At 38.6% G+C, this 24806-nt stretch overlaps 1 protein-coding gene and 1 long non-coding RNA gene across 3 annotated transcripts in view; one reads left to right on the top strand and one right to left on the bottom strand.

Annotated features, from left to right (window-relative positions):
* The first annotated feature begins 7929 nt into the window (after positions 1 to 7929).
* LOC131432769 (ATP-binding cassette sub-family A member 2) overlaps positions 7930 to 24806 on the top strand; it is a 103175-nt gene continuing 86298 nt past the window's right edge. The window contains exons 1-2 of one of the 2 annotated variants that reach the window (XM_058599275.1): positions 7930 to 8035; positions 9665 to 9975. In XM_058599275.1, coding sequence (XP_058455258.1) covers positions 8026 to 8035; positions 9665 to 9975 — 321 coding nt within the window. In that variant the 5' untranslated portion in view covers positions 7930 to 8025. Of the gene's footprint in view, positions 8036 to 9453; positions 9976 to 24806 lie in introns of those variants that run through there. The other variant, XM_058599274.1, reaches the window with a different exon arrangement.
* On the bottom strand, positions 9633 to 10446 carry LOC131432770 (uncharacterized). The gene is made up of 2 exons (XR_009229962.1): positions 10081 to 10446; positions 9633 to 10022 (listed from the first exon to the last, which is right to left on the bottom strand). It is a non-coding gene; the product is annotated as an uncharacterized LOC131432770 (long non-coding RNA).

Below are 24806 nucleotides of genomic sequence, written 5' to 3'. Positions count from 1 at the left end.
AGCGAATGGCTTCAATTGCACTCAGACTATCTGTGAAGAGGAAATAATGGTTTGGAATTAATGTGACGATTACACTCAAACTATATTGAGCTGCTGCTAGCTCTGCTATATAAACAGATGCAGGTTCTTGAAGCCTAAATGAGGCCGAAACATTATTGTTGAACATACCAAACCCTGTCGCTTCTTCAATTCGCGATCCGTCCGTGTAAAACATTTTCTCAGAGTCAATATGCCTGAACTTACTTGAAAATATTTTTGGGATTTCCGTCGAACGTAGATGATCCGGGATTCCACGCACTTCGCGCTGCATGGATGTATCGAAAAATAAAGTTGAGTCAGGGACATTTAGGAGGCTGACACGGATAGGAATATATCTTGAAGGGTTGATTTCCTGTGACATATGGTTAAAATATACTGTCATGAATTTTGTTTGAGATCGAAGCTCGACTAGTCGTTCGAAATTATTAATTACCATGGGATTCAGCACCTCACATCTTATTAGCAGGCGTGATGAAAGCTCCCAAAATCGATCTTTTAATGGAAGAACTCCCGCCAGAACTTCAAGACTCATTGTATGTGTCGAATGCATGCACCCTAAAGCAATTCGCAAACAACGATACTGAATTCGCTCCAGTTTGATAATATGAGAGTTAGCAGCGGAACGAAAGCAAACGCATCCATATTCCATCACTGAAAGTATCGTTGTCTGATACAATTTTATTAGATCTTCCGGATGAGCACCCCACCAAGATCCTGTTATTGTTCGAAGAAAATTTACTCTTTGTTGGCATTTTGTTATCAGAAACCTAATGTGTCCTCCCCACGTGCATTTGGAATCGAACCACACCCCGAGGTATTTAAAAGTTAAAACCTGTTGGATCATTCTTCCCATCATATGGAGCTGAAGCTGCGCGGGATCATGTTTTCTTGAAAAGACGACTAACTCTGTTTTCTCCGCAGAGAATTCGATACCAAGATGAACAGCCCAATCGGACAAGTTATCTAAGGTATCTTGCAATGGTTTATGCAGATCAATAGCTTTGGGTCCAGTAACTGAAACCACGCCATCATCTGCCAATTGTCTTAGTGTACATGGGGTTACTAGACAGCTGTCAATGTCATTTACGTAAAAATTATAGAGGAGCGGACTGAGGCATGAGCCTTGCGGGAGACCCATGTAACTATTTCTGAGTGTTGCCAAATCGCCATGTGAAAAATGCATGTGTTTCTCTGACAAAAGGTTGTGCAAATAATTATTTATAACCGCTGGGAGTCCATTTTGGTGAAGCTTGTCTGAAAGAACATCAATGGAAACTGAATCAAATGCTCCTTTAATGTCTAAAAATACAGATGCCATTTGTTGCTTTTGAGCGAAGGCAATTTGGATGTCAGACGAAAGTAATGCAAGGCAATCATTCGTCCCTTTATTTCTACGGAAGCCAAACTGAGTATCTGACAACAAACCGTTCGTCTCGACCCAAGTGTCGAGACGTCGTAGAATAATTTTTTCGAACAATTTTCTGATGCAGGACAACATCGCAATGGGTCTATATGAGTTGTGATTGGAAGCTGGTTTCCCCGGTTTTTGAATGGCGATAACTTTCACTTGTCTCCAGTCAGGTGGAACAATATTTTGCTCAAGAAACTTGTTGAACAATTCCAACAAACGTCTTTTTGCGAGATTGGGCAGATTCTTCACCAAGTTGAATTTAATTCTGTCCAACCCTGGAGCGTTATTGTTACAAGACAAGAGTGCTATAGAAAATTCCATCATTGAAAATGGGTTATTAATAAAACCATTATTTGGAGGAGATTCCCGTATAATGCTCTGCGTAGGAACAGAATCTGGGCAAACTTTCCTAGCAAAGTCAAATATCCATCGGTTCGAGTATTCATCACTCTCATTGTCCACGTTACGATTCCTCATTCGTCTGGCCGTGTTCCAAAGAGTGCTCATTGAGGTATCTCTTGACAAACCTTCGACAAAATGTCTCCAATAGCTACATTTTTTGGCTCGAAGTATGCTCTTGTACTTGGTTTCTAAAACCATAAGTTTTTCAAAATTCTGAGGAGTTCCTCCTCCCCGTTTTAGAAACGTCTTGCAAGCATTTTGTTTTGCGAGTTTAGCCTCTGAGCACTCTTTGTCCCACCAGGGGTTGGGAGGCCTTCTGTTAGTCGTTGGCCCAGGAAAGCGTTTAGTTTGGGATTGTTCTGCTGCCTCCAGAATCGAACAAATGAGGAAGTCATATTCTTCAAGTGGAGGGAGCTCTTCCATTGAATTCAAAATACTAGAGATACTACTTTGGTATTTAATCCAGTCGATATTTTTTGTCAAATCATATGGAATACTAGCGGAAGTAGCAATGCAATTGCTACTGCTAATTGAGATGATGATTGGTAAATGATCGCTACCGTGTAAATCAGGCAGTATTTTCCAGGTGCAATCTAGTCGAATTGATGTTGAGCAAAGAGATAGATCTAATGCACTTGGGCGTGCCGGAGGTCTTGGGATCCGTGTCATGCTACCCATATTTAATACCGTCATGCTAAAATTGTCACAAATGTTTTGTATTAAAGATGATCTGCTATCATTGTAAACGGAACCCCACATAATACCGTGCGAATTTAAATCCCCCAGAATCAATCGTGGTGCAGGAAGGGCTTCAACCATTTCATTAAGCTGTTGCTGTCCAACTTGTGCTTTTGGAGGAATATAAACCGAAGCTATGCAAATATCTTTGCCTTTAATGTTTATTTGGCAAGCAACAACTTCTATACTAGAAGTTGAAGGGATGTTTAATCTATAAAAGGAATAGCATTTCTTAATTCCCAAAAGCACTCCACCATACGGAGAGTCTCTATCGAGACGTATAATGTTAAAATCATTAAAATTTAAAGCTATGTTTGAAGTAAGCCATGTTTCGCATAAAGCAAATACATCACATTTTTGACTATGCAATAATATTTTAAATGAATCAAGTTTTGGCATGATGCTTCGACAATTCCACTGCAGGACAGTGATTGTATCATTTGCGACGGGTGATAAATTATCCATCAAAAGATACAAAACCTGAGACAATTGGCCATTGAGCTGATAACTGCTTCAAAAAATTTCTAGCTATTGGAAGGAATGCCATTATGAGGGTCTTTAAGGGTTCAGATATATTGAATGCTGAGAAAATCCATTCAACAATTTCCGAAAACTTCAGTAATCCTGTTGGTGGCTGTGAAATGGAGCCCACTGGATTATTATCTTTTTCTGTACTAGATCCTGGATTGGTTTGTGAATTTGACAAACCAGGAGGCACAGTCTTTGGTTTTGACTTTTTTTGTTTAACACGGGGATCTTTTTTTGAAGATGAAATTTTAGGTGTCTTTTTTGGTAATTTGGAGGAAGACTTCTTTCTCTTAACTGACCCTTGGGTAGTGATAAACGAATTACCTTCACTATTTTCGTCAGAGTCAGAGTCCTCTGGTTCCTCTAGATTTGAAAACCCGTTTTCGGTTTCCAAAGGGGGGACATCAATGACCATTTTAAGCATTTCTGCATATGTGCGCTTAGACCGTGCTTTTAAAGAAAGCTTAATTTTGTCTTTGTGCACTTTAAATGCAGTGCATACTGAAATATCATCATGAGGACTATTCCCACAATAAATACATTTTTCAATTTCCTTGTTGCAATCATTATCTTTATGAGGCCCTTCACACTTAATACATTTTGGTTTATTACTACAGTAAGTAGCTGTGTGGCCGAATTTTTTGCAGTTCGTACAATTCATTACATTTGGAACAAAAAGCCGAACAGGGAGGCGAATTTTATCGACATAGACATGGGACGGCAACGCAGACCCGGCAAATGTCACTCGAAACGAGTCTGATGGGCGATAAACTTTTTTTTCCTCTTCATGAACTACTGAGTACAGTTGTTTGCACTCCAGTATTTTCACACCCTCAAGCATAGAGTTCTTGAAACGACCAACACCATGCTTGAGTAAATCATCTACCGAAAGACTCGCTTCGGTAACAACACCGTCAATTTCGACATCTTTGGAGGGTATGTAAACTTTATACTCTTTATTGAAATGTTCCGAAGAGACAATATCATTCGCGTGTTTCAAATTATTTACCACAACACGAATTTTATCGTTATTTACTTTTATGATCTCTTTGATTGAAGAGTATCGTGATGTCAAACCTTTATTAATTTGAAAAATGTTTAATGGCTTTGATATACGTCTAAAAAAGACTATCCAAGGCCCAGAAGAGCTCTCCTGATATTTTTTCGTTCGTGGGGGTATAGGATTCATGCTAGGATTTACGTCCATGGATTCATCCATTACATTAATATTTTTAACTAAACTTTAAAATAAAATTTGAAACCAACACTACACAGTATTCAATCAAAAGGAAAAGAAAAAACTTCTACCTTGAAATTGTTGTCTATCTCCGTTGCACTGCCGTGTAGATCCTCGTTGCTCTAGATGTTCTTGTTGGATGTATCTGGACGTTGATGCAATGCTGAAGCTCACTGTAGCGATAGAATATGATGTGATGCTACTGCTACCTGACATCCAGCACCACTCGAATTCCGATTTGCTTTCGTCTTCGCCAGCTGTAACCAGCGCAGGTCACCGGTGTATACCTGCGTGTTGTATGGCAGTGGAAAGACCGAGTTGTCTTGTCTCCTTCTTCCTAGTGCTCCGCACCGATATGCTTCTGCACCGGAGTGCCTTCGCACCGGTGTGCCTTTGCACTCTCCTGCTTCTATGTGCCTTTGCACTCTTCCTCTTCGATGTGCCTTTGCACTCTCCTGCTCAGCACTTGTGGCTGTATATTGCGGCCTGGGTAGAGTTTGGGAAACGCCCTTTGTTGTTTCCTTCACCAGCTTGGCCCAGCACTAGGGCTCTCTTATGCAGCACGACTATACGTTTTAACGGCTGCTGCCAACAGGTTTCTACCTGTAGTTCAACCGTTGTCGTATTTAACGCGTGTAAACCAACCAGCGTTATTAAACTGTACGCTTCTATACACAACCTTCTCGGTTGAACGGCTATTACTGAATGAGAAAATCTGTATTGCTTCGTATAAAAAATCTGTATTAATCTGTATTCACTAATAAAATCAAATTCTTACAACAAAATGATGTTATTCCAATAGATTGTGGTTATAGGATGGTAGATTTGATCAGTCATTGCCGCGCTAACAAGAATATTCAACGACGAAACTTCATAGTTTTTTTTATCCAGAACAATTGAATTGTAATTCCATATAATTATCTAGTTGCAAATTGTTGACTTCATAATTTGACATGGAATTTCAACGCACAATACGCAACGTCAAGTCGGGTCATACAACTCTCAGTTTGACAGTAAAGTTTCATGAGGCCATTACTTTCTTGAATATCAGTTCAAATTGGTTTCAACATACAATATAAATGGATCTCACAACAGATTTACATATTCATTTGTGATTTGTCCGTTGATTGAAAGACTTTTATCTCATCACTGGAATCAAATACTTAAACATAGCTCAGACAGATCAGAGTGAGATCTGTATAAATCTGTATTAAATTGAAGAAATCTGTATAAAATATGTACTCTATATTGAATCTGTATGAGCATGTAAAAATCTGTATAAAACAGATAAATCTGTATAAATGGCATCTCTGATCACGACACCATCTTGGTGAGATCAAAATCGGAACTTCAAAATCAGCTGATTGCAACGTAAATAAACAATTAGTAATGCAATCGTTTTACGGTTTTACGGTTAACTTGCTCGAAAATTAGAGATTTTTAGGTCGATTCTCTCACAATGACCCCGATTCTGTATTTCGTTCGAATCGGATCGTTTCGATCGAATTCGTCGAATTTTGCATTCTGTAGCTCGATCGAGTTCGAGTTTTCCATATAAAAGCATCACTCGATCGAATTACAGAATACAAATTTTTACATTCGTTCGATAAAATCTGATTCGATCGAAATACAGAATAGGGGTGAATAACTTGTCGGAAGTAATTTTCACAATTTGAGAGTCGCAATGAGTATTAAAACATCGCAGTATTCGGGGCCCGAAACACGAGGGGCCCAACCTAATCGGTGTACTTTCAAATGGCTGGTGTTAGCTTACCGGTATCAGATGACTGGTTTTCTTAGCCTCACTTCAAATAAATGGTTTACAATCGTGCAACAAATCGGAAAAACGAACATGTGTTCCAAGAAAAACATTGCACCACAGTGTAATTAGAAGGAATTCAATGTACTGACGAGTCTAAGACGAAGCACGAAGAAACAAATGGTACTTTTTAGTTGATATATTTGTAGACAGATTTTACCAAACTTTGTCTTCCGAAATGAACAGATTTTATTTAACATTGCGCATCGCTGATAGCCAGTAAATCCAAGCATCGTACACGAAAGCTTTTGATTGCTTTTTGAGCAAGTTCAAAGCTTACATTGTGTATCGCTAGAACAAAAGACTGTAGATATACTAAAGAAAGAAGCACGATGAATGCCTTATACTTAGGGGAGATAGTTTGTCTGGCTCTTAGAGGCGAATGACTCTATGGTTAAAGCCTCTATGATTGAAATATAATAAATGTCCAATGCTCTTTTTCACCCTGTCGGGAAGGTGTTAGCTCGAAATAGAGGTGTGCAAAACAGCTCATATTGGTGAGCAGCTCCGAACCGATCAGCTCACCAAAATGAATCGATTCGATATATCAGCTCATTTAGATTGAACTGATGGTTAATTTTGTGACCCGTTTTTCTTGCGCCGTGAGAGGTGAGATTTCTTACTGATAATGTCTCATTTAATCCGTTAAAGAAGGACAAATGCAGGCATGTTAGAAACAACGAAACTGGGAGCAAACATTTTTTCTCGTTTAGAGCTCGCTCTTCAAGAGCCGAAGATCCGTTCAGCTCGTAGCTTATTCCCCTCTTCACAATGCGGCTCTGGGTAGCAAATGAGTGAGCTGGTGAGCTGCGGTTCTTTAAAAAAGAGCTGTAAGCAGTCAGCTCACTTTTATGATTCGATTCATTGGAACAGCTCAGGAGCGAATTGCTCATCTCTAGCTCGAAAGTGCCTTATTTGGTATCTCTTCGCTCTTTCCCGCTTGTGAGAAATTGTGGCATGAAGTGATGAAGTGGTTCTGAAAATAAAACGATCTGATATTGTGTATTCATACCTCTAGAATCACGCATCATCATCATCATCATCCCTCTGAATACATGTGGATTGATTTCTAAAATCAAAAATTGTTATACTTTTTAGGAAATGTTGGCGAAATTTTTGAAAATGATAGTATCTTACACCGTATGTATAGTATTTTTTCGTACAATGCATATGGAGAAATGTTTGATATATTTAGGGTTGTTCAATTCAGTGTACTGATTGAAAAAGATGTCATACGTGTATTAGTAACCTTTTTTGCCACCGCATTGTTACTGTGATGCACCTCGTGAATCGCAAGAGTGATCCATATTGAGGAATACTTTCACCCTGCACCCGGGGAGCAATTATATGGGCGCCTTTCTCAATTCTTCTACCGTGATTCTGCGCCCTGGAATCATTCCTAAGGTGCCCTTTTAAATTATCCTTGCAAGATGTCATTTGTTTAGCTTGAAAATAAATAATGGTTTGAGCCCTTAGTAGGCTTATTTATTGTATTTGAAAATACTCTCATTCCTTAGGCGCTCATTCGAGTTTCGTTATGCTTGAAAAACAAATCTGGGTACTTGAAACAGTCGTTATCAAAATTTCCAAAAACTCGAAACTTTTCTCGGTTTCTGAGAAATTGTAGTTTCATGAGCAGCACTAATACAGTACTGAATTCATCATACCAATAAGTTAATACCGTTCTGTTTACAAAAGTTGATAAGCTTTTACGATTTCGTTACTAATTTCAGAGCCTGAGAGTTAGTCGTCAACAAAGAGTAAAAGGAAAAGGAAAGATTTATTATTCGTCTAGTGAGGAAGTTTATACTGTACTTGCAATGGTTCGTCGACAATTTATCTTCCTAGAGGATGTTGGCAGGTAGTTGCTGTTCACTGAATATTCGAATAAATTCTGTATGAAATGTTGAAAACGACGAATGTGACAATAAGAAATTCTCTTTGTTTACTTTCTCTTTCGATTATTGCAAAATATCCCGGTTTTTCTCGGTAATTCCTTCAGTGCAGATTAAAAGATGATAGCTTTTGTTATTAGTATCGGTAAATAATTGGAGGGAAGGATTGCTAAAAGTATCATAATAATTGAAAGAGAAAGTAAACAAAGAGAATCTCTCATTGTTACATTCATCGTTTTGAAGATTTTATACAGATTTGATAAATATTTTGCTCGACTATTTTAACTGTTGTCGGTAACTTCGAGCATCGTAGATTCAAGACATTTCTCGGTTGATTTTTCGGAAGGCCGTAACAGCAAGTGACAGTTTCTCTTTGTTTACTTTCTCTTCTATTAATTACCAAGCGGTTTACGCGTTTATCACTTAACTCTTTGCATAGAATGATGCCCGAAACTTTCGACTTTCAAGCCGTTCTGTGAAATCCAAGAAATTCTTTTTAAACACATCACAATAATCGAAAGAGAGAGTGAACAAAGAGAATTTATTTCAGCTGTTTTCCAAAGAACGGCGAATCTAACATTGACAGCAAATGGAGAAAAACATCGATGAATGTTTCAACTTTGGTTTCAAATCGTATTTAGAAATCATCGTCTATTCTCAGATCAATTTTTGATTAGTCGATGATCTGTTCGTTTATCTTTAAAAAGTATGCAAATTTTACCACTTTCCTTCTATATCTACTGAATAAATCAACATAAAAAGAGTTTCGCCCTTTTTCGATTTGTTTACTTTTATGCTTCCTGTGTGAATGATGAAGTTACGCCCTTGCGCATTTTTTGTGAAATTAGTTGGTTTTCGTGACGAAGATAAATATTCGGGTAATTTTATCGTCTCATTTATTATTTCCAGTAGTAAAAGGTTCGGAAACTATCAAAAATAAAGAAAACAAATAGTTTCGCCCTTCCTTATTAGGAATTGAAGTATCGCCCTGTTTGTTTGCATGGAACACGGAGGGCGAAACTTTCGTAAACAAATGGAATGACAGTTTCGCCCTTTATAGTTCTTTGTATTACTAAGATTGAGATTTTTGTAGAATCCGATTTTTTAGCCAAAATTGTAGGATTTTGAAGAATTTATTGGTAGGAGAGAGAAACTCGATTTGTTTACTTTTGTAAGATTCGTCCTTCTTTGAAAAACAGCTGATTTTGTAACAGCGGTGTCATTTTTAATGATTGCTAGGTAATGACATTCCAACTTTGTATGGATATTTTATCGTAACTGCCTCCATACGTTCATTAAAAGTGGCATTACTTGGTAGTAATGGTATTACTCATTCTCGTGAAAGTTGGCAACTCTGGCTAACACGTCAAACACATCGCGTAGAAATTGCTAAGACCTGATAGAAATTTAATATGAACCAGTAGGTCTGAGCCATCAGAGAGAGAGAGAGAGAGATAGAAATTGTAATTTTTTTTTACCATACTCATTCAACTCATTCGATAGTGACTTTATTTCCCGAATATGTAGTCATGATGCGTTCTTTTCGAAAAAAAAACATATGTGTAGTCTTTATTATGAGCTTTTTATCACCATAGCAAAAAAAAAATCTATACCAAAGAGTGTGACAATTGATGATGTTCTGCCGTGCCCTAAAAAGTTAAGTGGTGAAACTGTATCTGAAAAAAAAACTTCGATTCAAATGACGCAAGGAACTAGCCTGATAGAAATATTTCTTATCAAAGCTTGGAAGGAGAAGCGGCGGCATCCGGTGCGGAATGTGCTTAATACTTTATTTCCAATCGTAGTGGTAACGCTGTACGTCTTCAGCCGTTCTGGATATCAACGGGGCGGTGCCAGGAAGAGTGCTCCAGAGACTCCGGTTCTGCTAGCGGACGCGATTTCCCAGGTGAGATTTTTTTTTTGTTTCGGACTGGTGGCTCTTCTCGAAAATATCTGTCAAATCAAGCAAAGTCATCAAAAATAGAACAAAATTAACGGTATAATAATTCACAGAGATAACGGGGTTATCATTATTAGTCACCGGACGTTTTGTTTTTGTTTCATACACTAGGGCAAAGCAGAATGTTTTAATACATCAACATACGAATCTATGTATTCGGTGCAGCGTTGGAGTAGTGCTACACAGAAAAAATGCGACATAAATAAACCGCAATTGAATGAGAACATTCACCCTTATTCCAAATAGCTGCGCATTTTTTCGACCGAATCCTAGCTACCTTTGATTTTGCTAGCGTTATTGGGAATACAAATGAACTACGATCACAAAATTCAATACGTCGTTATTCAGAATAAGGGTTAATAATTCTACTCCTTATACTTCCAATTTGTAGAGGTTTGTATTCTTATTTTTTAGTAATCATACAGCGTTCTAGATTATATGCAGGAAACCATTCCGCATCAGCATTCTTATGCAATTTGTTAAAACGCGCTACCAATACAGCACTCTAAACTGTTTAGAGTACTTCATTCTGAAGTGGAACTTGACATTCTGTTTCTACACTGAATAGGATAATTCCTTAGCGCGACTATACTGATACCAAGAATCGTTCAAGATTGCTGTTCGAACATACGAAAACCGGTCTGTGAAATACTACTAATCAGCACCACACATTCAAAACCAAAAACAAAAAGAAACGCAAATCTCTGCAGTACATAATCGGTGTCTATCGCACAAATACCAACTTCCTGCTTTATATTTTTGCTCTCCACGGAAACACTGGTCAAAACAGAGAATATTTACATGTTTCAATATCAGTTCAGAACGATGCAGGATTAGTGACATTGTCAAATGACCTAATGACTAACAACTGTTGGTGGCAATTTAAATGACGTTCGGTGAAACGGGATAGAACAACAATAAACAGTTGAATCAAATGAAAGGACTTTTCGGATTTCTCACTAAATATTCTTTACGGCGTTGGAATAAAACTAACTTGCTGTACTCTAGCAGAATAATTTTTATCACTTTTGTAGATCAATTTTCTTGCCGTTTTGCCGCTCAACATTACTGTTGAACTGCCATCTTCGTCTAGCAGTTCGATTTAAACTGCTAAGCAAACGCAAAGCTAACACAATTTATGTGACGACTTTTAGGATATTGCATCGAGTGAATAGTGTAAACTTTGCGTCTGCTTAGCTTATCTTAAGTTGAACTGCTAGGCGGAGATGGCAGATAAATTTGGGCTGCTTTAAGCAATGATGAGTACTGATTGTGAAGTACGCCCATACACATTCAGTTTTCCGGACAGTTTTTTGTCAATCTGAATCGTAATGGTCTTATACCGAAATAAATCGTCCGAAATTTGATAAGAAATTCATTACAATTTCTAACTGGATTCTGGCTCCTCAAGTGCAACTACCGATTACAACTAGAGATTCGCGAATCCATCTATGAATCGTCATGAACTTCGTTACAAATTTCGTATGGTTTGACAGCGTTTAATTCGGTTTCGACTCAGATTGACAAAAAACCGTCCGTAAAAGTGATTACGAATGTGGGCCTCTAGGGCATGCCCAGGAGTGTTCGAGTTCTAGATGCATATTTTTTTAAAACTGTAATCTGGAAATTATAACAATAAAAACTGGCAGCCCCAGCAGCGTTTAACTTGAACAGAGTTATCATTTATACAGGTTTTTTACATGCACATACGGATTTCATACATAATACAGGTTTCATACAGATTTCCTTAATTGAATACAGATTTCACTGAATCATAACGATGTTGCGTTGCGTTGCGTTGTGACGATGGTTTGCACGGATTGCACATTGATATTATCAAAGATAAACTCAAGATTACTAAAACGGTAAACTTGAAGGACCTAGAAATAAATACTATTGTGGTACTGCGAAAGTTAGTAGGAAAATAATCTAGAATTTGATTAAATTAACTGACCAATACAAATACAAATCACCATCTTGTTCATCTTATTAACCTATACGTGATTATAAAGTATCTTAGTAATTTATCTAGATTCTGAGGTTGTGCACTTTTATTTGATCCTGGGTGCATTATTCTAAGAATCCAACAAAACTGCACTGAACCCAGAATGTAGGTAAATTATTGAAAGACTTTTTAGCCAGATATAGGTCGAAAAGATTAACAAGAAGGTTATTTGCTCTTATATTCGTGTAAACTGCATCTAATTCTAGATAATTTTTCTACTAGCTTAGAGGTCAGAGGTGTTTTGATTCGCCCCTCAGTTTTTAAGATTCAGTAATAGCCTGTTTATTTATTTATTTATTTAGGAGCAAGGGAAAAGCCCAGTGGAGCTGAGATGCTATTTTTTCCTTCTCCATCAGGCATAAAACCTTCCCATTTTTTGTACCAACAGATTACATTTATCCAAATGATACATATTACACGTTATCGTAAACTAATCTATTATACTATCTTCTGTAAATATCTATAATGTAACTCTCAATTCATAAGGAAAACTGGCTGGCGAAAAATTTTGAAAATAATAATAAAAACGGCTTTGGAAGTATCCCGGCAAAATGATAACAAATCAAGGTGGATGGGCCTACAACGATTTTCGCAGCTTGGAAGGTTGGCTGCATCCTCTCATCTTCTCAGCTTCTTTTCGCAGCTTATCGGTACGATAATATGGTGCCCAAACAACGACAGCGCACTCAAGTGTAGTGCGGACTAAAGCGCAATAAAGCGATTTCAGGAGGCAATATACGTTGTTGAAGTTTTTTGAAATGCGGAACATAAGTTCTAGCATCTTAGAAGCTTTAGATATAATATACTCAATATATTCTCTGAAATTGAGCTTAGAATCTGAAAACACTCCTTAATTGACTTCAACACGATTGATGAAACCCGTTCCAAGACCGCTGTCGAAATAGAGTAGTCATACGTGATCGTGTTTCGTTTGCGAGAGAAAGAGATGACGGAACATTTTGAGGCGTTTTGTACCATATTTAACGTTGTTAACGTTGCACCAGTTATAGAATACATCTAACTGGGTTTGTAAGAAAGTGGGATCTTCAGAATCCTTGATGAGATGGAACAATTTGAAATCATCGGCAAATGATAGCTTCATGCATTTCAACGAAAAATCGTCAAGTCGTTGAGGTATAATAAGAATATGAACGATCCCAGATGGCTTCCTTGTGGAACTCCGGAGCTCGCAATGGATGGTGAAGTGACGTTGTCTCCTATTTTCACAGTCATTTTGCGTACTCGACGAACTAAGTCGAATGGTATATGGCACTCGGCCCTCCGAGCCTCGGTTCAAAAGTCGATTTTCACAGTGATTGAATAACCTTTCTGTATGAGAAGGGCAAAAAAATAATTTATGAGTTTTCATTATCTTTACGTTTCGTCTTAGACTCGTCAGTTCATAGCAGTTTATGTTGAATTGTTATGCAACCTGCAATTCAACATAACCCGTTAGACAGACGTAAAGTTATTGCTATTTACAATTTGTTATTATATAAGTCATTTAAGGAATGACCTTTTTTGCCTTTCTCATACAGAAAGACTGCAATCACTGTGAAAACTAACTTTTCAACCGAGGTCCGGAGGGTCGACTCAGTTCGTTGGGTACGCAAAATGTCTGTGTGTGTTCATGTAACAAAAATGTGCACTCGATTTTCTAGGAGATGGCTGAAACGATTCTTCAAACATAGATTCAAATGGAAGGTCTCTTGGTCCCATGGGTTCCTATCGAATTTTACCCGGATCGAATATTCGGTTCAGGAGTAACGGGGTAAAATGAACAACAAAAAATAAAGAAAAAGTGCACTCAATTTTCTCAGAGACCGCTCAACCAATTTTCTTCAATTTAAATTCAAATTAAAGGCCCTATAATCCCATATGTTCCAATCGAAATTCATCTGGATCCGACATCCGGTTCCGGAGTTACGGGGTAAAATGTGTAAAATTAACTAAAAAACTACAAGGATCAGCCCCATGGGGTTGTTCGAGCCATTGATGTGGAACAAGGCAACCAAAATTTCTAATAATCTCCAATCAAACAGTTCAATCAATCGTCACACTTTGGAATCCGCAATTTCGCGAGAGTCTGCTTAGAATGATCTTGATTAGCAACCAACACCGAACAACCGAGCCGACGAAATTACACCAATATCCCAAATGTATGCAATTATATCTTTGTACATACTTGCGATACGATTTTGAGCTTCTCTTCGCCAAGCTTGTGTTCAAGTTTTGTATGCAAGCAGTTATTTTTATAGCGTTAAGTTTCTCTACCATTCTGCGGTTTCGGATGAAGCGATAAACGTTTTCTCATTATCAATCGACTTCATCTTATATAAATTAGAAATTAATCTTAAGCACTCAAAGTTTACCCTGGGGTAGTTGTCAATTTCTCAGGCGAAACGACATAACATGTAATTTCATCCGAGCTTGCATGGCACAAGATCAGAGCATACCAATTAAAGCTTCAAATCGTTTTATGGCACTTTCTGTCTTGCTGCCTAGCAACAACCAACCTCTAGCATGCTACGCGTAGGACTGAAACGTTAGCTATAATTTCGCTTCTATTTATAGATTCGCGTCCTTCCAACAGCTTCGCTTTTGCATCGATTGACCAATCAGAGCGATGCTTTCCGATTGACATATCGCTCACTCCTTCAAAACCGTCGTCTATGGTAGGGAAATCCGGTATGCCGGAGATTTTTAGCAGACAAAATAGGACACTGCTCGCTACTAATCAAAATTTCAATAATTTATAATTTAAAATACGTGGCTTGATACATTCAAATCGATACTTAGAAATAATGAAATAATAATAATAATTGATGCAAAATTGGCTGAGCTGTAAGTGTTTGAAACGTGTATTTTTCCTTGAGTTTCTGATTTGTCTTCCTATATAGAAAATAAAGTTGTGTTCCACATCAAAATTGCCTTAGATTTTGTCAGAGACCGCTCGTCCAAATTTCACAAGTTTGGGTTCAAATGAAAGGTCTTACAACCTCATATATCTTTACCGAATTTCATCTAAAGGCCCTGATGCTTCCTCCCATTATGTCCTCTTGATAAATGTTTTATTTTAATATAATACAATGTAATACTGTATGATATAATGTGATATAATATAATATAATATAATATAATTGTATTTAAATATTATAATATAATGTAATATAATATAATGTAATATAATGGAATATAATATAATACAATATAATATAACATAATAAAATATAATATAATATATTACAATGTAATTAACTACAACCTAATTTATTATTTAATTTAAGAAATTTAAAACGTGCTATTTGAAAAAATAGCAACAAGGGACGCGGACTAAGTGAGCTCGCAACCACCAGCTCCCGGTGCTGAAAATAGTGGTCAAAAACTCAAAAAACGGAGCTCTCTTCATTTTCTCAGAAACTACTGAGTCAATTTTCACGAACGTAGATTCAAATAAAAGTGTCAATGTCTATAGAAATAGACTTTGGTTTGAATCTCACTTCCGGTTCCGGAACCGTCATTTAGAGCGAAAATGCAAAAATTGAAAAGGTTATGCTAATGTATGTCCAACTACACTGTTCGGTAGTCCAATCTCCATGATCACTAGTTCAATGTAATTACCAATTTAACATGCAGAAAACCGGTAATGGTGATAACACTTCATGAACCAGCTTCATGAATACAGCATAGGTTTCATAATTCAAATTACACGTCTCCACACGAAAAAGGTGGGTGGGTAATGTTAGAGACATAACTGGATGTCGTGAATACGAAAACAACTGACATGTTCCTTAACACTTCCGAATATCAATTAGTTGATCAATTGTATGGGCCCTTATTACCGTTCTCACTTCCACTTACACATTCACTTCACTTACATGTCACTTCACTTGATTTTCCCTATTACCAGTATCACGCATAGTGAAGTGATCACTGTAGTGGAAAAAACTCATTTTTTCAACGAAATGTTGGTGGCGTGATGTTCATAATGACATCAAGTTCATCAAAATAATTACTTTTGTCTTTGGAGCGACTTCCGTGCTAAGGACCATGAATTATGCAAGCATTCCCTTTTTTAACATTTTTCGCAAAAACAAAGAAGGCTTCACTTGATCTCGATTACTGTGAATTTCACACAGCTAAAAGTGCACAAATCTAATCAAAATGTTCTAGATTTGCACTAAACTAAGCATATTTACCTTCGATTTGCGAGCAAGAAATCCTAATAGTTCTTTAGAAAACTTTTACCTGATTTTGTGTGATGCTCCCCACCGTTGTCCTCTTTTCGTTGTTTTTTCGCCAATGCAAACAAATGGCAGCTGTGACGTAATCACTCTTGTCGGAAGCGAAACTAGCTTTGCAAACGGCACACAATACAACTGCTCGCAGTGGCGATAGAATCCAAACTGAATCAATTTTTGTTAAGATGTTTCTTTTCACGTGATTTCGTTTGTAGCTTTTTCACTAATGGGCGATCCTAACGGCTATAAAAATAGTGGCATATAGAATTTTAATGTCGATTATTTCATTTTGGATTTGCATTTCATTGAAAGAAACTATCAGGATGCTGTACGGGATTCATTCCTGCCTTTCAGAAAGATCAAATTGTGGAACTCACTACGATATTAAGCACTGTTTGGAACATTTTTCTCGAACGATTTGTTGTACAGCAGCAGATATTTTGTTCTCTTCCTCAGAACTCGTTCTGATTGGCTGGTGTTGACATGGGTCAAATGAGACAGGTTTTGCAATAGTGTACTATTGAAATACTTCAATGATGTTGCTATACACGTTTAAGTTGAAAATTTTTGATTCTATTGGTAGTTAGATTATATAAATTCTTTCACAGATCACTGAGCCATAAGCTTTCAAAATACGAGAAAGGCAAACGCGCCTTGTGAATTATCCTCTTTGATACTCGTTTATACCAAACATTTCAGAAAAGTTTAATTTTGAATTATTTGTGATTATGTCACACAACTGATAATTTTATCATAAAATTGTGATCATATTTCCGATGGCGTGTAGCAAAAATTATGTTGATTCGTTAGATACAACAAGAGATATTCACGAAATCTTATCACTCTCTCAGAGGGTAAATTTTGAAAAGGCGCCCCATAGTAAAGAAAGTCGTATTCACAACAAAATAAATTAAAATTCACTTCTGCTTAGCATAGAACTCATAATCACAAAAGCTTCCTTTTATTACATTTTCTATTGAAATGAGAAAAGGTTGTTTTGAAACATTTTGACGGGAGTGGACTTTTTTCACGCCTACTGCGACCGTTCTTCACACTGAACGACATTAACCATTCAATCTTATGTCGCTTCCGCTTGATGACAAACCACCCTCACTGCTGTCAAACCGTTCGTTTGTAGCTAGTTTCGAACCTAGTTTTAACGTTGTTGAACTGAAAATCGAGTCAGTTTCGAACCTGGTTTTTATATCAGGTTTGCTCAAACCCTCGTTGCTAACTGCGAAATCAACACAGTTTCGTGAAAATTTTTTGTTTGATGAAACTGCCCTGGGTCAGTTTCAGTTTTCTCAAGCTCATTAGAAAACATTAGAAATTCATGCATTCTAATTCAAATTATGTTCTGTTGATGAAATATTACAAACTTTCTATGTCGTTGTTATAGAGTGAGATATGAATAGGAGAAACGCTAATTGAGTTTCTTATTATGAGTCCATGAAATGTTGGAATAACGTATTTTCAACATCATTTCTAGTTTATTTCTTTATAAAAAAAATTCACTTTAATAGTGAATACAAATTTTTTTTCAAAGCAATACAGATTTTTTATGGAAATATCTGGCATCAAGCCTAAAACGGCTGGCTGGGGACACGTTTTTTTTTTTTTTTTTTTTTTTTCAAATAAAATTTTTATTAGGCTCATTTGCTTTAGCTTAACGTGGCCGATTGTCTTGTTGTTAGGGAGAGAGAAAGGGATGCCGTATTACGGGGCGGCATACTCCCCAGTTAGTAAGGGGACATAGGGAGGGTGGGACCTACACAGTATTGAATTGAAATTTGAATACATCATTGGTTTGTGGCATACATCTTTTAGACACATTTTGCGTTCGATGAATCTTCATGTTTTTCAGCTTGTAGCAATGAAGAGATTATTCTGGATTGGGATGCTTCGTTGGTGTGTTCTGACGTTGATGTGACGTTTTTGGATAGCTTCCAGCAACTCAGTCAGTTCAAGGCAGGTGCATGCTCCGAAGCATCGTTTACACAGGCCATACTTCCAGCAACGTAAAGAAGAGTGCGGTAGAGCTGTAGACGAGAAAGAGATAGGGAGAGCACTAAATTTGAGCATTGATAGTTTTCAAGAAGTTATAGATGAGAGTCATATAAGGAAGATTTCGAGTTGCCAAGACGTCGCGGACTGGTACGAAGGGTGGTATACCTCGGGCCCGAAGGGAACCTATGAGTTGGGACCTGGCATCACAATACTCGACACATGTCCAAACAACATGTTCGATGTCATGATAACCCTCACCGCAAACGCAGACACCACTCTCAGCGAGCCCCACACGACGGAGATGCGCGCTGAACATATAATGATTAGACATGAGCCTTGACATTACACGAATAAAGTCTCGGCTCACGTCCAACCCCCGGAACCAAGCTTTCGTCGATACCTGTGGGATTATTGAGTGTAACCATCGTCCCAGAGTTCCACTATTCCATGTATTCTGCCAGCTAGCTAGAGTTTTCTGACGACAGCAACTGAAAAATTCATTGAAGCAGATTGGTCTTTCATAGATATCACCTTCTAGTGCGCCCACCTTGGCTAACGAGTCCGCCCTCTCATTGCCCCGTATGGAACAATGTGAGGGGACCCAAACCAAGGTAATCTGGTATGATTTTGCAGATAAAGCACTCAATTGTTCCCGTATTTTCCCCAGGAAATACGGTGAGTGCTTTCCAGGCTTCACTGAACGGAGAGCCTCAATGGAACTGAGACTGTCCGATACAATGAAGTAGTGATCTGTGGGCAGAGTGTCAATGATCTCAAGGGTATACTGAATTGCAGCTAGTTCTGCGACGTAAACTGAAGCTGGATCACTGAGTTTATAGGAAGCGGTGAAATTTACATTGAATATACCGAAGCCAGTGGACCCGTCTAGATATGATCCGTCAGTGTAAAACATTTTATTACAGTCGACTTCTTTAAATTTATTATTAAAAATTTTTGGGATCTCTTGAGGGCGTACAGGATCCGGGATTCCACGAATTTCTTCTTTCATGGATGTGTCGAAGAACACAGTAGAATTAGAAGTATCCACAAAATGAACACGATTGGGAACAAACGAAGAAGGATTTATATTCTGAGCCATGTAGTCAAAATACAAGGACATAAAACGGGTTTGTGAATTAAGCTCGACGAGCTTTTCAAAGTTTTCTATCACCATCGGATTCAAAATGTCGCATCGGATTAGCAGTCGATATGAGAGATCCCAGAACCTGTTTTTCAACGGTAAGACGCCCGCCAGCACTTCAAGACTCATCGTATGGGTTGATTGCATGCAACCCAAGGCAATACGTAAACAACGATACTGAATTCTTTCCAGTTTAATGAAATGAATATTCGTAGCGGAGCGGAAACAGAAACATCCATATTCCATTACTGACAATATCGTCGTTTTGTACAACCTGATCAGGTCTCCTGGGTGAGAGCCCCACCACGTTCCGGTTATTGTACGAAGGAAATTGATTCTCTGTAGGCATTTTCGTTTCAAATACCTAATGTGACATCCCCAGGTACCTTTGGAATCGAACCAGACCCCGAGATATTTAAATGTGAAAACCTGAGCTATGGTTTCACCCCCTAGTTGAAGCTGTAATTGCGCAGGTTCTCGCTTCCTTGAAAATACAACCAGCTCAGTTTTCTCCGTAGAGAACTCGATACCCATTTGAAAAGCCCATGTCGACAAGTTGTCGAGGGTATCTTGCAATGGTCCTTGGAGATCGGCAGCTTTGGGTCCTATAATAGACACAACACTGTCGTCGGCAAGTTGTCTTAGCGTGCAAGATGTGTTGATACATTCATCAATATTATTTACGTAAAAGTTGTATAAAAGGGGGCTTAAGCATGAGCCCTGAGGAAGACCCATGTAACTGAATCGCTTTGTCGTCAAATCACCATGCTCAAAATGCATGTGTTTCTCGGACAATAGATTATATAAAAAGTTGTTCAAAACTGGTGAAAGACCATGCTGATGCAACTTCTCAGATAGAACGTTAATGGAAACTGAATCGAATGCCCCCTTGATGTCGAGGAAAACTGATGCCATTTGTTCTTTACGAGCAAATGCCATTTGAATTTCTGTTGAGAGCAACGCTAGACAATCGTTCGTTCCTTTGCCCCTGCGGAACCCAAATTGTGTACCTGAAAGCAATCCATTTGTTTCGACCCAATTGTCTAGACGGAAGAGAATCATTTTCTCCAACAATTTCCGAATACAGGAAAGCATAGCAATCGGCCGATACGAATTGTGATCGGAGGCTGGTTTTCCAGGTTTTTGAATAGTAATAACTCTCACTTCTCTCCATTCGTGTGGGACAATATTACCCTCGAGGAACTTGTTGAATAAATTCAACAAGCGCCTTTTGGCAGAGTCGGGCAGATTTTTCAACAAGTTGAATTTAATTCTGTCTAACCCCGGGGCTCTATTGTTACACGACAAGAGCGCAAGTGAGAACTCTACCATCGAAAACGGTGTTTCGTTTGTATTCAATGTCGCGACGCGGGATATCTTCTGTTCCGGAACAGAATCAGGACATACTTTCTTAGCGAAATCAAATATCCAGCGGTTAGAATATTCCTCGCTTTCGTTCGCGTGATTTCGATTGCGCATGCGACGGGCCGTATTCCAAAGAGTGCTCATTGCTGTTTCTCTCGTTAATCCGTCAACAAACCTTCGCCAGTAACCGCGTTTCTTAGCTTTAATCAGACTTTTCATTTGAAATTCTAACGCCGCGTATTTCCGATAATTATCTGGAGTTCCGTTCCTTCTAAACGAGATGAAGGCTGAAGCTTTTTTCGTTTTCAGCTCTGAGCACTCTTTGTCCCACCATGGGTTGGGAGAACGCATACTAGTTTGCGCGCTAGGTACTCGTTTCGTCTGAGCTTGAATTGCGGTGTCAAGAATCAAGCCAGCCAAAAATGTATACTCTTCCTCCGGAGGAAGCTCCTGTGATGTTTCCAGTTTCTCAGACATCGAGCTCGCGTAACGTTTCCAATCAATGTTTCGTGTGAAATCGTACGAAACATTGATTGTTTCCGATGGTCTTCCACGGTTGGTGATAGAAACTATGATCGGCAAGTGATCGCTACCGTGAGGATCACAGATTACCTTCCACTTGCAATCTAACTGTAGCGAAGTCGAGCAAAGGGATAAATCCAGCGCACTTGGTTGTGCTGGTGGTCTAGGGTTCCGTGTCATTTCTCCCGTGTTTAGAATTGTCAAATTGAAGTTGTCACACAGATCTTGAATTAACGAAGAACGATTATCATCATATAAGCAGCCCCATCCTGTACCATGCGAGTTAAAGTCCCCTAAAACCAGCCGCGGTGAAGGAAGAAGTTCTATGATGTCTGCAAGCCGACGATGCCCTATCGAGACTCTGGGAGGAATGTAGATAGAAGCTATACATAGATCTTTGCCTTTAATATTAATTTGGCAAGCAACAACTTCAATTCCCGGTGTCGAGGGGAGGTTAATACGATAAAATGAATAGCACTTTTTAATCCCTAAAAGTACCCCTCCATAAGAGTCTTCTCGGTCCAGGCGGATTATGTTAAAATTATGGAAGTCGAGGTTGATGTTAGAAGTAAGCCAAGTTTCACTCAAGGAGAATACATCGCAATTATGAGTATGTATTAAGTGTTTGAAAGAATCAAGTTTTGGGATGATACTTCTGCAATTCCACTGAAGCACAATGATCATATCTTCGATTCTCAGTGGTAAATTATCCATCAAAAGATACGATCGCTGCAAGGAGGGGCCATTGTTCAGTCAACTGTTTTAAAAATGTCCTTACTGTTGGCAGTAGAGCAGTTAGGAAGCTTTTCAGAGGATCAGTAATATTGAAGGCTGTTAATATCCAGTCCACGATATCAGAAAATTTCAATAATCCAGCGTTTGTTGGATTTTCTGGTTGTGCTTTGGGGTCATTCGGGGTTTTTGATGCCCCAGGAAGTGCTGGGTACTCCTTATCATCCCTAAGTTTTTTGAACCCAGGAGGTGTTTGCTTCGGTTTTGAGTCAGCACTTTTTGTTTCCGTTTGGTTCTTTTGTGACGAAGAGGACAGTCTGAGGCCTTTACGAGGAAGCCTGGGAGAAGCCAGATTTTGTCTTTTCCTGCTTCCTTCAACCTGTGTGTAGGAAGGTCCTTCGCCTGGGTCGTCAGAGGTATCCTCTTCAACTGGCAAGATTGCAAACGGGTTCTCAGGGGTCGATGGAGTGGTTCTTTTTAAGATTTCCGCATAAGAACGTTTGGAACGTTCTTTCACGGATCGCTTCAATTTCTCCGCACGCTGTATGTACGTAGGGCACACCGAAAGATCATGAGGATTCTCCCCGCAGCAGCAACACTTTTCCACTGCTCTTCTGCAGAGATCGTCCTCATGGGCCTCTCCGCATTTGCCGCATCGCAGTTTGTTGCAACAATAGGTTGCCGTATGACCTAGCTGTTTGCAGCTTGTACAATGCATTACCCGCGGTACATACAGCCGAACAGGTAGACGAACTCCACTCACTACCAAATAATTTGGAAGTGCAGATCCGGCAAAAGTCACGCGAAATGAGTCCGATTGGTAAAATTTACCATCTATCGATTTGGAGTGCAATTGCTTGCACTCCAAAATTTTCACTGGTTGAAGGTCGGGGTTTTTGAAACGGCCTACCCCGTCCTTCATCAGATCTTCGATTGTCAGACTTTCGTCACGGACCACACCGTCGATCTCCACCACATGAGACGGGACGTACACGCGGTACTCCTTCGTGAACAACTCGTTGGTAGCAATCCCGTTTGCTTGCTTCAGGTCGGACACAACAACGCGTAACTTGTTTGGCGAAACCTTATCTATTGTTTTTATTGCCGAGTAATGTTTTTCCAGGTCCCGAGCAATATTTAAAACTCTGAGAGACTTTAATTTGGGCCGGAAGTATACCACCCACGGACCCCCCGAGCCATCGTCTTGGTAAACTTTTTGGCGAGCAGGCAATATCTTAAAGGGAGATGGAGGCATCGGAGAGGGAAATGGCATCGGAGAGGGAGATGGTATCGGAGGGGGAGATGGTATCGGAGGGGGAGATGGTATAGGAGGAGTAGATGGCATCTCGGAAGCAAACTCAGCCTCTAAATGTTCTTCGTTCATTCGTTCAGCTTCGCCCTCCTCCGAGACACCCCCACTGTCATCAATATTCATATTTAAAGTGCGGGAGTAAAGAAGTCTCCCGCACTTGAAATGAAAAAGAAAGAAATAAAATGAAAAGAAAATATATGAATAGTAAAAGTTGAAAGAAAAAGTTTGAGAAAATACTTAACAGTATGTCACGGTAAGCTGTTAGGTGAGTTGCTCCTTCACTCCTTCGTTGTGCTTCAGCGTGACCTTGACTCAGGATTTGGCTGCTGCGATGCGGGTAGCAAACAATAGAAATAACTGCTGCCCGAGGATAGCACAATAGCGTCTACTGTCGATACCGATACAAAACCGGTGCACAGACAGAACTCACTTGCGGGGATGCTACTTTTTATCACTTTTATTTAATGCCTATACTACAGCCTCTGCTGTGATAGGCACCTTCGTCTTACCGATGTCGATTGTTAAAAAACGCGTGTGCTCACTTCGAACATTCGGTTACGAATGGGGGGACACGTTTCTTTCAGTTCTATTACACAACTCCCATATAAAACTTCCTTCAGCTGATTTTTTTTTCTTAAATTTCATTAGTTTTTATAGTTTTGAGCTGCTATTTACTGAATTAATATTATTATGATTATTAATGTGTCGTTTATTCAACCCAGGCTTTAAACAAATTGTGCTCGTTTACCGGGTGATCATTTACTGAGTATTGAAAGATGAAACCCAAGAAATACTTCAAACTTCAAAAACAGTCAATTCTACAATAAATTTTATCATGGTAAATATTTCTGCTCAATTTATGATTTAGTTTTAGTGGTAATGAATTAAGTAATTCTGTGAAAACCAGTGTCGTTGATGCTGTTTTTTGTAGGTCGTAATTCACTCTTGGAATTAAGATAAAAATTCGATTCAAGGATTTCCAACATTTTTCCAAGTAAACTCTATCGAAGAAATAGATAAAGCTATCAGGTAGCCGCGTGATCTATGTCCAATGGTCAGATTACGTAAAGTTCAACACGCACCAATGATAAGGCGAACTGGACTGGATTAGTTTTTTCTTTTTATTTGAGATAGGTCGTCTTGATACGGAAAAACCTGTTTTAATCCACCTAGTGGTGTAATGATGCCTTTCTCATATCAATCATACTATCATATATAATACTGTGGTAATCTTCAAAATTATTTTTCTTCGATTCTTAAAAGAATAACCGAAATAGATTTGTTTGACCGTCAACTGATAAAAACTATCAATTGGAAAAGATTTGAGGTCGATTTAGAAAACTTTTTACGGTTTTTCGCTCTTTTCAGTGTTGGTATAAAACTTTTAACAGACTTTACCCTATCACCCTTATTCTGAATAACGTCGTATCGTTTTTTCCCTCGTATTTCATT

This window comes from Malaya genurostris, chromosome 2, assembly GCF_030247185.1.
Source record: "Malaya genurostris strain Urasoe2022 chromosome 2, Malgen_1.1, whole genome shotgun sequence".
NCBI classification, from domain to species: domain Eukaryota; kingdom Metazoa; phylum Arthropoda; class Insecta; order Diptera; family Culicidae; genus Malaya; species Malaya genurostris.
Note: the sequence above shows the minus strand (reverse complement) of the source record. Positions and strands in the feature narration are given on the sequence as shown.